Source organism: Mytilus galloprovincialis, chromosome 5 (genome assembly GCF_965363235.1).
Source record: "Mytilus galloprovincialis chromosome 5, xbMytGall1.hap1.1, whole genome shotgun sequence".
Taxonomy (NCBI): Eukaryota; Metazoa; Mollusca; class Bivalvia; order Mytilida; family Mytilidae; genus Mytilus; species Mytilus galloprovincialis.
This window is the reverse complement of record NC_134842.1, coordinates 83873837-83891209: the sequence shown is the minus strand read 5'-3', so window position 1 is coordinate 83891209 and position 17373 is coordinate 83873837. Positions and strand designations below refer to the sequence as shown.

Below are 17373 nucleotides of genomic sequence, written 5' to 3'. Positions count from 1 at the left end.
AATTGATTAATTGATTAATTGATTAATTGATTAATTGATTAATTGATTAATTGATTAATTGATTAATTGATTAATTGATTTTGATGGATTAATTGATTTTAAATGATTAATTGATTAATTGATTTGAATTGAAAAGTTTGATAAACTAATTAACTGTTTTTAATTGGTAAACTGATTTATTGATTAATGCTTTTGACTAATTTCTAACTGATTGATTTATTGACTGAGATACTAGACATAAATTTCAAGATGGTATTTTTTAAATATGTTTACATGCTTATCTCAAAATAATATAAGGTATACATTTAAACTTTTGAAAAAAAAAGTCTCCACTGTTTAGTTTACTGTGTTGTTGACTGACATAGAGAACAAAATCGTTAAACGAATTAACAAAGAATGTGAACATAGCAAAATTTTAAGTATTTATATATTATAACAATCTATGTGACATAGCAATTTTTGTTTATATTAATTTTTGTTATTCGGTTCGAGATCGGATTTGCTGACTTATTTTTCTGACATTCATAATTTAAAGGGTCAAGGCTAAAGTTCGGTCTTTCATCTGTAGCGTGACTGCAACAAACGATGGGCAGCGAATACCTGCAGCAGTTTCTTAGAATGTATTCAATATATAGACACAAAAAACAGTCTGAAAGTTGGAATTGTTAATAGTTTAGATAATAATGGACTGAAATTTCGTTTGAAAGGGATCTTATGTTAATTAAGTGTGTGTAAAAGTAACAACAATGTCTTCTGTTGTGATCAGCTGTTCGAGACTTCCTCTCTTAAGTTTTCGACATCTGTCAGGTTATTCACAGAAAAGATCATGGTCTGATGATGTGTATTATAGGTCTACTGAATACAGAGAAAGATCCACCTCGGTGACATCTTTTTACAACCAAAGTGCAATAGACAACATTGCAGCAAAGGTATGCATTTGTATTGACAACTGTATGTACATGTACGTACTGGTAGATTCCTCTGTTATTTGGAGCGACTCTTGAGAGCTGCAAGGGTACAGTGGAATCCGTGTACACTCCCTTTCATGAGTTTTCAATGCATTTAAAGTGGGTCTCATTGGGGTCTATTAAAGTGTGACGAGGGATCGGCAGATTTTTTCAAGCGTGACACATGAAAGCCGAATAATTAAGCCTAAAAAGGGAAAAGGAAGTGCCGCAGAAATTACATGTGCTTTTATCATGATTATGGCAACGAGGTTCAATACCAGGCTGTCAGGATTCTCACATACACAATAAGAAGGATCCCTCTTAACAGTTTAACATTGCATACATGTGTTGATCATGCATTTTTTGGCACACAGTACACCGCATTCATGTTTTATTCCTTCATATATATATATATATAGTGTATTAGCGAGGGTAGTAAAGGGTGTTTGTGTATAGAATAACTTAAAATAAGATGTAAATTGTAAATGGCCTGATTGCACAATAAAAACAAAAATAAGTCATTTTGTGAATTTGCATGAAACACTTTATAATGAGCTTCAAGCATGACAACATGTGAAATAACATTTACAAAACTAACCCTCTACCAGGTCCACCTGCATCCACCTGTTGATGTGGGTGCCTAAATACAATGTACATGTAAAATAATTGCATTACACAAATACATTGAAAAATGTATTATTACTTTTTCCTGCCATTACTCAAAAGTTATGTTCCAGTAAAAGTTTGATGTCTCAAATGTGTCCCAGGCATGACAGGTTCTCACATAACAACAGTAAAAAAAAAAGTGAAAAAGAAAGACTACTTTCAAATTCATAAAATTTCAATTTACATGTTAATAAATATAGAGTGGGTTTGTCATCTTTCTGAAACCCATGATGCCTTCTTGCATCACAAAGTTTACAGAAAGAGTATGTTTTTCCATTACTCCATATACACTGATTGACCTTAAATTGCCATGATACAAAAAATGGAAAAATCCAAAATCCACAGCTGTATCCATCTAATAATGTAGTTTTTTTAAAACCAATTATAAAGTGTTTTCAGTGAGATTCTATAAATCTGTAAAACAAATCCCACAAAGGTTTTTCAAATAACAGGTACATGTAGCAGTGTTCAATAGATAAAGAAAGATGTGGTATGAGTGCAGGGTTGGCAAAGTATTACCCCCCCCGGGAAAACCCAGGCGGGAATTCCCGGGTTTTCCCGGGCTGGGCAATACACCCAGAAATGGGCAATACTGGGTAATACTGGGCAATAAGACTTTTTAAGCTTATTTTAACACAAAATAGTAAAGTCTTGTTGTACAAAATGTAGTTTCATAGTATTATAGCTAAATATATACATTTTATACAGATAACCATTGAGAGTCATGTTTCTAGAAGATTGAAAATTCAATTTCATTCTTTTCTCCACTACTTCTATGTAGGCAGTTTACAAAATTTGTGAATATTTTAGGATTATTAATACCTTGTTAATTTCCATGTATTGTTTCAACTATCCAAACTTAAAAAAAAAAAAAACGTTTTATAGCAGTGTTTATGTGAATTATAAATTTAAATGTCTATGCAATCATAATGCTAAATAAACACCCTACAGGGTCAAGTCATTAATCCTTATAGAAATGAAAAGGCTGAATATTGTTATATAAACATATCAATGTCCTAATCTGATTACTTATTAATTAGTGATGTACATATAAATTATGCAAAAGTAATTTTTCTTACATTTTCTTGTTAATTCTTAATCATGTTAATGTAAGATACATTTGAAAAATGAATTCTTTGAATTTATGTTAACAGTTTGACCAATCTAGACGAGAGGGTGATTTAATAGACTTTCACAATGTTTCAGAAGAGAGTTATTGATAAAGGCCTTTTCCATTAATATTTGTGTAATGTGTGCCTACATGTTTAATTGTCTCATAGTTGCAAGAATAGTACTTTTCAAATGTATATACACTTGTATATTATCACTCTGAAACAAGTAAACTAATTTATAAATCAAAATGTGTTTATAAATGTCTTAAATGTATTGCAATTGAGTTTGATCACTGAATCCTCTTTAAAATTCAGGCCAGTATTTTATATTACCCAGTATTGCCCAGTATTACCCATTAAAACCCAGTAAAACCCGGGTTTTCCCAGTATTTCCCACTGGGCTGGGCAATACTCATAAAACCCGGGTTTTTGCCAACCCTGTATGAGTGCCAAAGAGACAACTCTTTATCCAAGTCACAACTTATAAAAGTAAACCATTATACATGTAGGTCAAAGTACGGTCTTCAACACAGAGCATACATGTACGTGTACACATATATAATATTTGAGTTAAAAAAGGAAGTCAATTTGAACACTATGGAATCTTAAATTTATTGTCTCTGAATGGGTACTGTATATTTATATTGGTAATCTTAATACTACATGTACATGTACAATATATGTACATGCTTATTGCAGATACATGTACATGTACAGTCATGACAGTGTATTGTGGATGTCCAGTGAATTAATATTTATTAAATGGGTGCAGACTTGTTTACATGTGTAGGTTTAAAAAGACCATGAAGTACATTAAGTGTAGGAGTTTAATCATCTGTTATGCATTTTAATTGTTCACACTTGTCATGCTTGAAGGAATTTTGTTTGAAATTCTGTCGATTAACTAAGAACCAAAAAGTCAGCTATAAATATGTCTCTGGGGATTTAAATACCGTTTGATTACAATAATTTATAATCATGTGAAAGTTTATTAAACCTTTATCTAAAAATATTTAAGTTTTAATTTTGTCCAGTTCTGATATCTTGAATAGTTTATTTATTTATACACTTTCGATAAATTATTCATTCATGAACATAATGAACAAATGTACTATTGAATTTTCAACTAAAATATCTATAGATTAATCTTCAATGGTTGCAACATGTATGTAATGGCTAAAGAATTGTAATTATTTAATAGATACATGTACATGTATAGGAAGATGTGGTGTGAGTTGTTTAAAGTGTATAAAGCTAAAATTAGAGATACATGTAATAATAATTCCAGTAGTGTTGAATAACAATATGAACAAAATTCATTTTATATAAGAAAAGGTATTTATGATGCCTTGTGATCTTTAAGTCTTAAATCTTTATTCGTGTAAAGTTTGAACTTAAGAATTCATCATTGAATTCTTTCCAGCAAGCGACACAGAATAAAGAACAGAAATAATAGCTTATAGATGTTATTTGGGTATATTGGTTCTTTCCAAACGTATTTCAAGGTATTCATGATTTACCCAAACCGTATAAGGCCCTTGAACAGTAAAAATGATTTTAATTCAGACCAGAAAATAAAATCCTGAAAAAACTGACTTCACAAGCAATATAAATTTAAGGAATATACTTAGGAATTTCATGAAGAACTGGAAAGTCAAATTATCAAAAAAATAATCGATATACTGATTTGATGAGAGTTTGCCAAATGTATATTATTTACATGTGTATTCAAAACAACTTTTCAGTGTATAATCTTTCTGTTATTATGAGATAATTACATATTTGTGGATGACCTTCAGATATAGGTCAAACATGAGATAATTACATATTTGTAGATAATCCTTCGGATATAGGTCAAACTTTTATCAGAATAAGATTATTGATTATTTGGATGGATTTATCTATCTGTAACCAAACTTTTATTTATCTAGAGACAAATAATGACACCAATAGATTTCCAATAGTTTATGCATTGTGATGATTGTAATTGGGTTGCAACAGTTTGTCAAAGCCTTCATATGTTGTATATATTTTCGTCTGCCATAGCATGTATATGCTCTTGCAAATAAACAATTCATTCAACAACATGAACAATGAGAAAACCCTGTACTATTTATTTTAGTTATAAAAGTCCCTGACATGAAAATGTGAAACATGACTTGAATAATAGAAAAACAAATATATAGTGTCAATCCTTTTGCAACTCTTAAAAAAGATACTAACACATTTATTTAAGCCTACTTCACTTAAATTTGCTGTTTTGACGAAAGAATAAAATAATATCTTTCTGCAGTGAGTTTAACATGCTGTTAATAACTTGGGGGTAATAACCTTTAAATACCTCAGACAACCAGGCACATGCACTTTATTTATAAACAGTATAAACCATATACATCATATACACAAACAATCATTTATCAAGCAGTGTCTTTATTATCGAAAATACAAGACAGTAATTTGGCTTTTCTCCTGTAGCAGCAGTAAATAAATTGGATAAAAGTACATTTTGGGTGCCTGTGACCTACTAAATCAGTAAGGTACAAGTGTATGATGTAATTACACATAACATGACATGAATAGGTTGTATATGGGCTGTAAATGTTATTGAAGTGTACTTCAAAAACCATTCTTCTGTATTTACACATGTACATGTATTTTTGACCTGCTTTTCTTGACAGCCAGGTATTGAAAAGGGGGGGGGGGGATAACAGTTAACAAAATGGGTTGAAAACAGTTAACCTTAAATTGATCTCAGTAAACAGTTATCAACACCTTGAAAAGGGCCATAACAGGTTAGCACAAAAAAGTATTGCCCCCCCCCCCTCCTTCATTGAAATAAACAAAAAACTGAATGAAACTGAAACATTTATTATTAGTAATGTAAAAATTTATAGATGCATATAGATGTACATGTATTTAGTTGGAGTTAGAAACAAGGATTAAAATATAGAATATATATACAAATGTAAGAGAGATTGAAATTGTTGATATTTTTAGACACTATGTTCATGATGTTTAGATTTAGTTCTATCTTTTCACTTGTTTTTTTCAAAGATGGCCTTGGCCTCAATATTGGACAACAGTTGGTGAATTGAGACTAGTTTAAAGTAGCTTTTAGTATTCATGGTATTGATTCACCTCTTTTTAAAAATTTATATGTCAGAAGTTTCGTATTTTTGTATAAAACTGGCAACTCTTGTGTTAATTAGAGAAACTTTATTAATCACAATCATAAAAAAATCGTACATAATGCTTGTTATTAAAGAGTGCTACACACCCATTATAAGAAAACTGGAGTAAAATTTATCATACATGAGGGTCTGGATGGGGGGGGGGGGGGGGAGGGGGTTTGTTATTCTGTTAACATTTAATTTTCACCCCTTTTTTCTCTAATCTTCATTTTTTTTGCCCGTTATTCTCTAATCTTCATTTTTTAAGGGCATTATTCTTTAATCATTTAACCCCATCCAAACCCTCATACATGAATTTGAAAGAGACTAATAATAAAACTGTTCAAACCTTTCATTTATCTTTATATAATATTAATTAAATGAAAGAAATAGCCTAATTTTGGTTAATGACGATGGCTTGTTAAATGTTTTAATAGGTTCTTTTATTTATAACACAAAATTTAAGATGACAATGATAAAACACTGAAGACGGGGTCAGTGACTTATTAAACATGTATTGTTGAATCAAGGACATTAGACAAGTGAACTTAACATGCTATTGGTTGACACGACCTTGAAACAGGAAGTTTGTAAACAACAATTCAGGGATCTAGTGATATTTTATTTAGTTTATTTAAAAGTGACCATGGCCAATACATGTACATTAAAACATTTGTCTGTAAATCAGAGAACTACTGGGGAGTGTTTTTTATGAAACTTTTAGTAAAACTTATGATTTTTGAGAATAAACGGAGGACTCTGACCCATGAACTATATCATGCATCCATAAAAAACACTGATGATCATATAATTATGCACTTTTCGGGAACTCTGCTGTGACTAATTCCAGTGATGAACTGTGATGAACTATGGGTAACAAATCCTTTATTACTTTCAATTGTTCTTACCAGTAGATTGAAAAGGGTCACTTAACTTATCAATAAGATAGTTAATTTGGGGTCTCTTCTTTTGTTATTATCATATGGAGAAACTCAACTGATTAATTAATGATATAATAACTTATAAATGATAAATTTAGTTAAAATATCATACCTGCCAAGTTTGCAAAATGCCCGTGGGGGTTTTGCGTCCAAGATGACTGCCATATTCCTGAAAAACCTTCAAGGGGGCCTTCAAATACAGTGCAATGTTGTTTTTTGGCTTCTTCATACTTTTATAAGCCTCAATTCATTGTAAAATTATTTGTTTTGTTAAAATTGTGGACATAATTGCTTTTAAAAATTTCAATTTGGGAGCCTCCATGGGGGAACCCCCCCCCCCCCCCCACACAAATAGTGACAGTTGGCAGGTATGAAATATTGATAAATTCTTAGCTACATCATAACAGGTACATTAAAGTAAGATTACAGAAGAAAATTAAGATCTGTAGGGTTTTGTTTTTATCTCAATATCAAGGAAAAACTACAGTCAACATGACATACAAGAATGTATATACATACATGAAATATAGAACAAAACAATTCTGTCTGTCATAATTTATTTAAAAGCTCCTCCCCTCCAGCAATAGAAAAGAGGAAATTTGTTTACTCAGCAAAAAAATAAGACACAAGAAGAATTTGTTGCTATACATGTACATCGATCTGAGCTAAGGAAATATAGAACATGAATACGTACAAGTGATATTTCTAGTGAAAGACATGTATGTTAATATAAGAAATTACTCACACAGGAAGCCAATGACATCCACTTGATTACAGGTTCTTGGCTTAGGACACTCACACATTGAATGTTTTTTGTTAACATTTATGGGGGGATAGGACCTTTATCTGGACTCCGGGATCTGGTGTTTTTAAGCTCAGGACTTCGGGATTTACCATGTCGGGATTCAGGAATTCTTTTATCGAATTTCGGGATGTCAGGATTTAAATTTATTTAAATTCAGGACCTTGGGATTTCGTGTTTTTAAGCTCGGGATTTAGGAATCAGGACCCCCCCCCCCCCTCTCACATTTATAGATTTCAGAAAAGCAGGCTAATGCCGCTACAAGGCAGCACTCCCAAAGGGGAAAGGGATTAACATAGGTTGCAATTATTTGTTTTCCAATCCACTATAAATAAATATGTTTCAACTACATTTGTGAGTTTGTGGGATTAAACGAGTTTAAGGGGAACCTCAAGTTTTAGGTCAATGATATTTGGTATGCATATGTATCAACAAAAGCCATTGGAAATACTCTCAACTGACATTTTAAATGCACTTTGTCTTGAAAGAGTATACTAATTACCTTTTTAGAAGAAACAAAGTACCGGTATACTGTAGTTTGGCCAGTGTTCAACAACGTTCTCCCCAGAGTTTTCAAATAGCACCATGGAAACTAACATATCACTGGTTTTCCAAAAAATATAGCACCATGGCCCCTATGCATTATACTGTAAAATCCTCTAAGATAGTACCATGGTAGAAAAATATACCACCATGGACCCATGGTGCTTTAAGGCGCTTGGGAGGACAATAATTATTTGTAACTGACCAGTATAATTTCTTGTCTGAAAACAATTATCATTCAACATTCTTATTTCAGTCTTCCATACGTCTGACACCTACAACTATCCTGTATGCTGGGAAAAGTCCTGACAACAGTCACCTATTGGTAAGTCTAATTTAAGGTGGTAGACCTTGGTTCAGGGAGATAACTCTTTAAATCAGTTAAGCGTTTGTAAAAGTCAAGTTCATCAATGTATTTTAAGCATTTACCTGAAACAGATTGAAATTAATCTATGTAACCTAGAAGCTTAAAATATATTTTTGAAAATGGTTGACACAAACGTACTGATGATTTTAAGAGTTATTTCCCTTAACCTAGGTCTACCTCCTTAAGCTCAATAAACCAATTCTAAAATTCAGCTTCTGTCCTTGTAATGTTTGTAAGTGAGAATTAGAACTTCCATTTGACATAGTTGTGCCAAACACAATGGTACACATCGGGGAGTTATCTTTCTTTATTGAATTTTCACAGTGCATTTCATATAACTGTATTTCTTAATAAAACAAGTTTAAGAAGAAATTGTATGTACATGTAGCTTTGAATAAATCTTTGCATCCTGAACAACATTTAAAAATAATTCCTAATGTCGGCTTTCCACCTATTTTTCACATTCTATTGTTATCTGACACTTGCTCTTTGATGCTTTAGTTGTTTCTAATATCATTTGTCCTTTTTTTTTTATTTACAGAAAAGTGCTCAATACCTGTATAATGAGTTACCTGTCCGTATAGCCCATCGTATCGTTGGATTTAGAGGTCTACCATTTATTGTTGGATGTAACCCAACCATTCTTCAAGTTGTAAGTAGTAAAATTAGGATACCGACAATAACATGAATGAGATTTGCTGCTTTCAAAGCTCTTTTTGGATTTACTTGTATGTAGTCTTCATAACATGCATAATGAAGGCGTAAATACCAGATCTGAAATGAAATAGATGAATATTATAGTGATGAAATAAGAATAATCAAAAGGAACGTAAAGAGAATAACTAGACTTCAGAAATTAGTTTGATGTGCAAAAATTGCAAAATTTATCTCCCATGAATACTGGTATATCAAAATATGTTAAATATAAAATTACCACTGCTGAAGCTTGTTATACAAATGGCAATCTCTGAAAAGATATAACACTTTTGGACTCTGTCCAACTGAAGTGGTACATTGTATCAACCTAAATCAAAATTATAAACATGAATTCTGTATTTAAACACCTTTTGTCGGGAAAAGTCAGAGTCAAATCAGATTTAAGATTTATCTTGATTCTGTTGACGTTCTCTGCTAAAAGTATCTCGCCGATTAACAGCAAATAAAGAGTACGTTTTGGATTTATGTGGCTTTGTAAATTCCCTGTACATGAAAATTAACATGTTGTGTGCTACCAAGGATATGTAATAATTCAGAACATCATGTTATTGTGTTTATTTTCTATAAATAGATGATGCATCAAGTTGTTTGATTACTTAATAAATGTCTTTGAAAGAAGTAAATGGGTTGCTTTATACCGTATTCGGCCGTGTATAGTACGCAGTTATGTATAGTCCGCACCCCCTTTTCATCCCCTTAAAATCGAGAAAAAAAGTTTTGTAAAAAAAAAAAAAAAAAAAAATTTTAATTTTTTTTTTAACAAAGTCTAGTTCACTGTTAAAATCCACTGAAAGTGATCTATTCTCCATGTTTTTTATAAAAATAATAAATTTTGTTTTATTTATTTCATGAAAAATAATGAAATGGTAGAGCTTTTCATCAGGTAATTAATATTTGATAATTTTATAAAAGTGATTATTAATCAAAATATCCCTTTTATAATCAACATTTGTCTAAGTATGTCCAAGCTGATGAATAATATAACAGAAATAATTTGAATATTATGGAACAAAAGAAAAAAGAGATCAAACATGTATCTAAATTAATTAGCAGTAATCAAAATTTTTAAACTTTTTAATCTTATATAATCTTTTCATTGATCATGTTGTTATATTGCCTGGGGATTATAATATTTAACATCTGTCAAAACTTGACATCATTATTTAATTGCTACACACCCATACTTAATCCTTAATTACCCCTCTTGATTACCTATACAGGATGTCACACCTTTACTTTGACTAATCAATTTTGAAGAGAAAAGTTTAAAAAGAATAAGAATTAATTGAAATAAATATAATTAACGTCTCCAATATACATTATTAGTGCAGAAAAAAACGAAATTAAAAAAAAAAAAAAAATTTTTTTTTTATAAATTTCGAAAACCGTCTATAGGTGTGTATAGTCCGCACCCCTTGTACAACTTGAATATTTAAGGAAAAAAAGTGCGGACTATACATGCCCAAATACGGTAGACATTTGAAAATAAAGTACTATTACTGAGCCAAGTTTTACCACCTTTTATTAGAATCAGAAGACTGTTTTTGTTTCATGCACTGAGAAAATATATCAATAAAAAACAATATGTAAACAAAAACTTCTACATATTAAAAATGCAGTCATTGAGCATCAAAATTAATGTTAACAGTTAAAATAACAATGTTTTTATATTATTTAAAATAGATTTTATTATAAGTTTTCTATCAATTTAAAACATATGTTAAACTAACAATATGACTTAATTAAAGATTTTTTAATGACTATATTATACAGTAGGAGTAATTCAAAAACTATATCATGTACAGCATATAGTACGGGCCTAGGGTAAACTAGGTGGATAAAACAAGTTATGTTATCCAATCCATGTCCATTTGTACATAGTTTAAGTGGCAATATAGCAAATTTACCTGACCATATCGGGAAATGGGTATTTAGTCGGATCTTAACATGTACTTGTGATTTGTTTAAAACCGGTTTTGATAAAAATAAACGAAGAAATGTCGAAATGTTCAGGACTTAATTAAATACGTATTTCGGTAAGATGGTGCAAGCATACGATTTTTATTGCGTCTTACACTTTGAGAAGCAAATAATCTTTAACTACTTTATTCAAATATTGTATAAAAACGTTAATTTTGAGCTATGAAAGTCAAGTGGCTGGAGCATTTTTCTGAGGAAGTTTTAAAAAATTGCAAAGAAATATTTTTACAGTGGGTTAGCTTTCATTTGTCTTCACTATCTATAGATTAACAACTTTTAGTTATATTTATAATTTAGAATCATCATTGAAAGTGGAGCACAATTGCACAGTTAATTAATTATATTGATGTGTCATTTGTATGCAAGAGTGACATTCCGTTGTATTATGTGCCAATTCGTAAAAGTTATGAGAGTATTGTCTCCCCTTAACAGGTTCATTTTTTGTCGAGCCTGCAACTTTTGTTGCAGAAAGCTCAACCTAGGGATAGTGATCCGGCGGCGGCGGCTATGGCGGCGGTGTTAGCTAACTTCTTAAAAGGTTTATATTTTAGAAGGTGAAAGACCTGGATGCTTCATACTTTGTATATAGATGCCTCATGTTACGAAGTTTCCATCAGTCACATGTCCAATGTCCTTGACCTCATTTTCATGGTTCATTGACCACTTGAAAAAAAAGTTCAGAATTTTTGTAATGTTAAATTCTCTCTTATTATAAGTAATAGGATAACTATATTTGGTATGTGCGTACCTTGCAAGGTCCTCATGCCCGTCAGACAGTTTTCACTTGACCTCGACCTCATTTCATGAATCAGTGAACAAGGTTAAGTTTTGGTGGTCAAGTCCATATCTCAGATACTATAAGCAATATGGCTAGTATATTTGGTGTATGGAAGGACTAGAAGGTGTACATGTCCAACTGGCAGGTGTCATCTGACCTTGACCTCATTTTCATGGTTCAGTGGTTATAGTTAAGTTTTTGTGTTTTGGTCTGTTTTTCTCATACTTTATGCAATAGGTCTACTATATTTGTTGTATGAAATGATTGTAAGGTGTACATGTCTAGCGGGCAGATGTCATCTGACCTTAACCTCATTTTCATGGTTCAGTGGTCAAAGTTTATAAGTTTTTATCTTTTTATCTAATATTATATGCCAAAGGTCAACTATATTTGGTGTATGGAAATATATCATGATCTATATGTCAGTCCCGCAGGTTTTATTTGACCATGACCTCAATTGCACGGTTCATTGCTCAGTGTTAAGTTTTTGTGTTTTGGTCTATTTTTCTTAAACTATAAGTAGTAGGTCAACTATATTTGTTGTATGGAAGCTTTGTTAGCTGTACATGTCTGCCTGGCATGGTTCATCTGACCTTGACCTCATTTTCATGGTTCATTGGTCTTTGTTTAGCTATCTTGGTTAATGTTAAGTTTATGTGACAGTTGTAATAAAGCTTTATACTTAGGACTATCAACATAATATCAATGATTAGTAAAGAAGGCGAGACATTTCAGTGTGTGCACTCTTGTTTATAATTAAGTTTAGGTTTCTGATATAATTTAAATAATTACAAAATGTATCAATTCAATATATTTCAGTTTTTGTTATTAGGGTATCAAAAACATTGATGTACGAATATAATTGCATAAATTTGAAATGTTTAAAATGATTACATATCAATATAAAGAACCGTTCATCATTTTTGAAAAAGACTATGAATGAAAATCGAAATATTTATCTTCCCTTAATGATAGATTGATTGGGAAATGAACCAGAGTTATCTAATCGTGATCACAGAGGGACTAGCAAGCAATTTTTATGCCCCACCTACGATAGTAGAGGGGCATTATGTTTTCTGGTCTGTGCATCCTTCCGTCCGTGTGTCCTTCCGTCTGTCTGTCGTACCGTCCTTCGGTTCGTCCGTCTGTCCCATTTCAGGTTAAAGTGTTTGGTCAAGGTAGTTTTTGAAGAAGCTAAAGTCCAATCAACTTGAAACTTAGTACACATGTTCCTTATGATATGATCTTTCTTATTTTAAAACAAAATTAATCTTTTGACCCCATTTTCATGGTCCACTGAACATAGAAATTAAAAGTGTGAGTTTCAGGTTAAAGTTTTTGGTCAAGGTAGTTTTCAATGAAGTTAAAGTCCAATCAACTTGAAACTTAGTACACATGTTCCCTTTTGGTTGATCAATTTACTTTTAAGGCCAAATTAGATTTTTTACCCAATTTCACGGTCCATTGAACATGGAAAATGATAAAGCGAGTGGGGCATCCATGTACTTTGGACACATTCTTGTTAATTGTAGCTTAATCAACGTTAAAACAATTTTCCACTATAAACGAATGTTACTTTATACAAATATAAGGACTTTGTTAGCTAAATCTACAAATTTTATTAGATATTATGATTTTTTATTGCAATAGATCAATATGCCAGGCAATAGCATAATTAATCTAGCTATAAAGCTTCTGTATACTGTTTATTTATGTAGCACAGCAAAAACAACTTTAAACTACAACAGCACATACTGAGATTATTGATGATCAGTAATAAAGTACATCTTATGCAAATATGTGATATGATTGCCAATAAGACAATTATCTACCTGAAACCGAATGGCCTAGATTGATTGATTTGTTTTAAACCCAACATTCAGCACTAAAGTGCTTTTTTTGTGGCGGTCAGTTTTAATTGGTGGAGGAAGGGGGAGTGCCAGGAAAAAACTGACAATCCTAGTCAATTTAGATTGAAGTCAAGTGCACCTTCAACATGCAGGATTCAGACTCACAACCTTGGGCTAGTGATATAGTAGTTCAACTTCTTAGACCACTTGGACACCAATAAATGCTGTAGAAGTTAGCAACTATAAGTCACTGTACAGCCTTCAACAATGAGCAAAACCTATCCTGCATGTTTGTTTACTAGTAGTGTTTACACTACAATCTATGAATTTGTAAATTGCCATAGTGATCAATATTTATGGTGATCATATTTAAATAGCTTTTACTTTGTCATTTAAAAAATATCAAGACAAAGGAAGTACTATTTGAAAGAGAGATGGCCCTAGAATCATTTCCAAAGTAGCTGGCCATGTTATATAAAAACCTTCATTACACAGGAAAAAATAACACCTTTCATATTTTTATATCAGCTATTTCATACAAACATTCTGGGAATTTGTTTTAATTTGACTGAAGTGGTAGTAAAATGATAAGACATGTACTATAATTGTTATTGTTCTATTTCAGCATGAGATGTACATCAGAGCTTTCCACATCCTGTTTAAACATCCTCCAGTAAGTAAAAGCAATAAGACAGCAATCTAGCAACACTGTAAAACACCAAAAGTTTTCAATTATAGATTATAGATATAGGAAGATTTGGTGTGAGTGCCAATGAGACAACTCTCCATCCAAATAACAATTTAAAAAAAGTAAACCATTATAGGTCAATGTACGGCCTTCAACATGGAGCCTTGGCTCACACCGAACAACAAGCTATAAAGGACCCCAAAATTACTAGTGTACAGTTACTGAATAGGAAGTATAAAGGAGTGCAGTAAAGAACTCTTACAAAAACTGTTATAAAAGGCCTGACGTATACTGTAAAGACTTTAATATAACAAAACTGACATATATAACAAACACAGGGCAATAACAGAGGTTGTAAGAAATCTTAGTAAAACCATAGCAGGGGGCAATAATAAAAAAATAGCAGGCGTGGATGAGTATCAATACATCCAAACGTCGTAATATTGAATAAACAATAAAGATTTAAACATGTGAAAGCTCTCTCACAGGCAATATAAGGGCATACACTACAAGCACGGGGACACATTCTACTGCATCAACACAGCAGGAGTAACAGTTCATATTTTGTGTCATTGAGCTTTTCATTCTGAGATCAAAGTTCAAGGTCACGATTGTAAAACACAAAAAAAAACATTGGCAAATTAAATATCATGTTTTGTAGCAGATTATCACTAGATTTTGTATCAAACATGATCAACTACAATGATTTCAATAGGTAGGACTTAGATATAGGAAGATTTGGTGTGAGTACCAATGAGACAACTCTCTATCCAAATAACAATTTTTAAAAAGTAAACCATTATAGGTCAAGGTACGGCCTTCAACAAGGAGCCTTGGCTCACTCCTAACAACAAGCTATAAAGGGTCCCAAAATTACTAGTGTAAAACCTTGTATGTAAGTGAAAGTATGATGGCACAGTTCTGTCTTGTTTATCAACAGGATAAAATGTTCATTATGGTGTGAGGTTAAATCATATCTTATTTCAAAATCAGATAAAAAGTTAGATCCTTAGTCATACTATGAGCATGGCTTGAAGTGTGACAACATTCCTACAGTCCAGATGTTTTCTGCACAAATTCATACAAGTATCATTCCCTAGCTATAACTATTAAAACAAGATGTGGTATGATTGCCAGTGAGACAACTCCCCACAAGAGACAAAGACCAAATGACACAGAAATTAATAGCTATAGGTCACTGTACAACCTTGAACAATGAGAAAAACCCATACCACATAGTCCGCTATAAAATGCCCTGAAATGACAATTTTAAAACTATTTAAACACGATAGTTTATGACTTCTTTATTTACAAAAAAATAAAGAAAACAAACATGATACACAGAAATAAATGACAACCACTGAATTACAGGATCCTGACTTGGGACAGGCACATACAGAATGTGTCGGGGTTAAACTAGTTTGAAGTTGACAACCTTCCCCTAATCTGGGACAGTGGTGAAACAGTACAACATAAGAAAAAACTATAAAAATCAGTTGAAAAAGGCTTAATTCATCAGATCGATACAAATAGAAATACATCTACGGGTAACAGAAAAAGAGATTGGATGTGGCAGTGTATAAGTTCATTTGTGTCATTCATAGAAAGTATTTCTGGAAATTCCCTTCTATATCATGTATAGATAGTAGTGACAAGTCTCAAATACATAGATTGCATAAGAAAATTTTGTGTCATTCCTTAACCATTGACAATAATAAATGGATGTTCTCCTCAAGGCCTTGAAGGGCTGGTGCTATATTTTTTACCATGGCGCTATCTTGGATGATTATATTATAGAATGTATAGGGGTCATGGGGCTATATTTTTTTGAAAACCAGTGCTATGTACTATGTTAATTTCCATGGTGCTATTTGAAAATTCTGGCAAGTCAATTTTGTATTTACAATATGCAGTGTTTCTAAATAATTTTATGACTTACATGTAATTACAGGTGATAGATTTAAGATCAGAAGAGACATACACAGAGACATTAAAACAACTTCTGGACGAGCATAAAGATGTAGTTACATTGTTAGCAGAAGGATTCTCAGAGTGTAGAAAACATTTACAGGTTTATTTCTTTAGCTATATTAAGCACAGTGTGAATTCATTATTATTTGAGGAGAAATTAGTTTCATTGATTACTGTAAATTCAGGAATTATTGGGTGCATTTATTATTGTGATTTTGTCATTTGAGACTAAAATGAGATTTTTATCTTTGCGATATTGAGAAAAATACTGTTTAATTCGTATAAAAATTTTCAAAATGTGAGTTTAAATTATTGCGATTATAACCCTGTCACATTTTTTTTTGCAATAATAAAAACATCGCAATAATTTCTGAATTTACAGTAAATGGGTTAACCACTAATTCAAGTGTTGAACAAAATACAAACTTTTTATAGGATTATACTCAGATATGTTGAAACTAAGAAATCTTAAAGCCTCTAACATTACTATCCATGTTTATGAATGAATCCACGGTATGTTGATGCTTGGAGGGTTATTAAAGTATGCTCTCCAAGATAATTTAACTGCCTCTGTTGTGTCGTGGTTACATTTCCACCTCGAGTGCGGGAGGTTGAACCCTGACTGGGTCAAACCAAAGATTTTAAAATTGGTATTTGTTGCTTCTCCATTAACCTGAAGTGGGACAGACGGACGGACGGACAAAACTAACAGATACACAGACTGTAAAACATAATGCTCCTCTACTATCATAGGTGGGGCATAAAAATCTAATGCAGTCTAAGCATTAAGGAGTAGGAGCAAAGACTGCATTGCTCGGAGTCATTCTAGGTAAGGTAACTT

General features: G+C 31.9%; 1 protein-coding gene across 1 annotated transcript in view; it reads left to right on the top strand.

Moving 5' to 3' along the window:
* Positions 1 to 547: 547 nt before the first annotated feature.
* Positions 548 to 17373, top strand: part of LOC143076551 (branched-chain alpha-ketoacid dehydrogenase kinase-like) — a 51639-nt gene continuing 34813 nt past the window's right edge. Inside the window, exons 1-5 of the mRNA XM_076252377.1 lie at positions 548 to 929; positions 8438 to 8506; positions 9090 to 9200; positions 14499 to 14546; positions 16513 to 16632. Coding sequence (XP_076108492.1) covers positions 747 to 929; positions 8438 to 8506; positions 9090 to 9200; positions 14499 to 14546; positions 16513 to 16632 — 531 coding nt within the window. The 5' untranslated portion in view covers positions 548 to 746. The remainder of the gene's footprint in view (positions 930 to 8437; positions 8507 to 9089; positions 9201 to 14498; positions 14547 to 16512; positions 16633 to 17373) is intronic.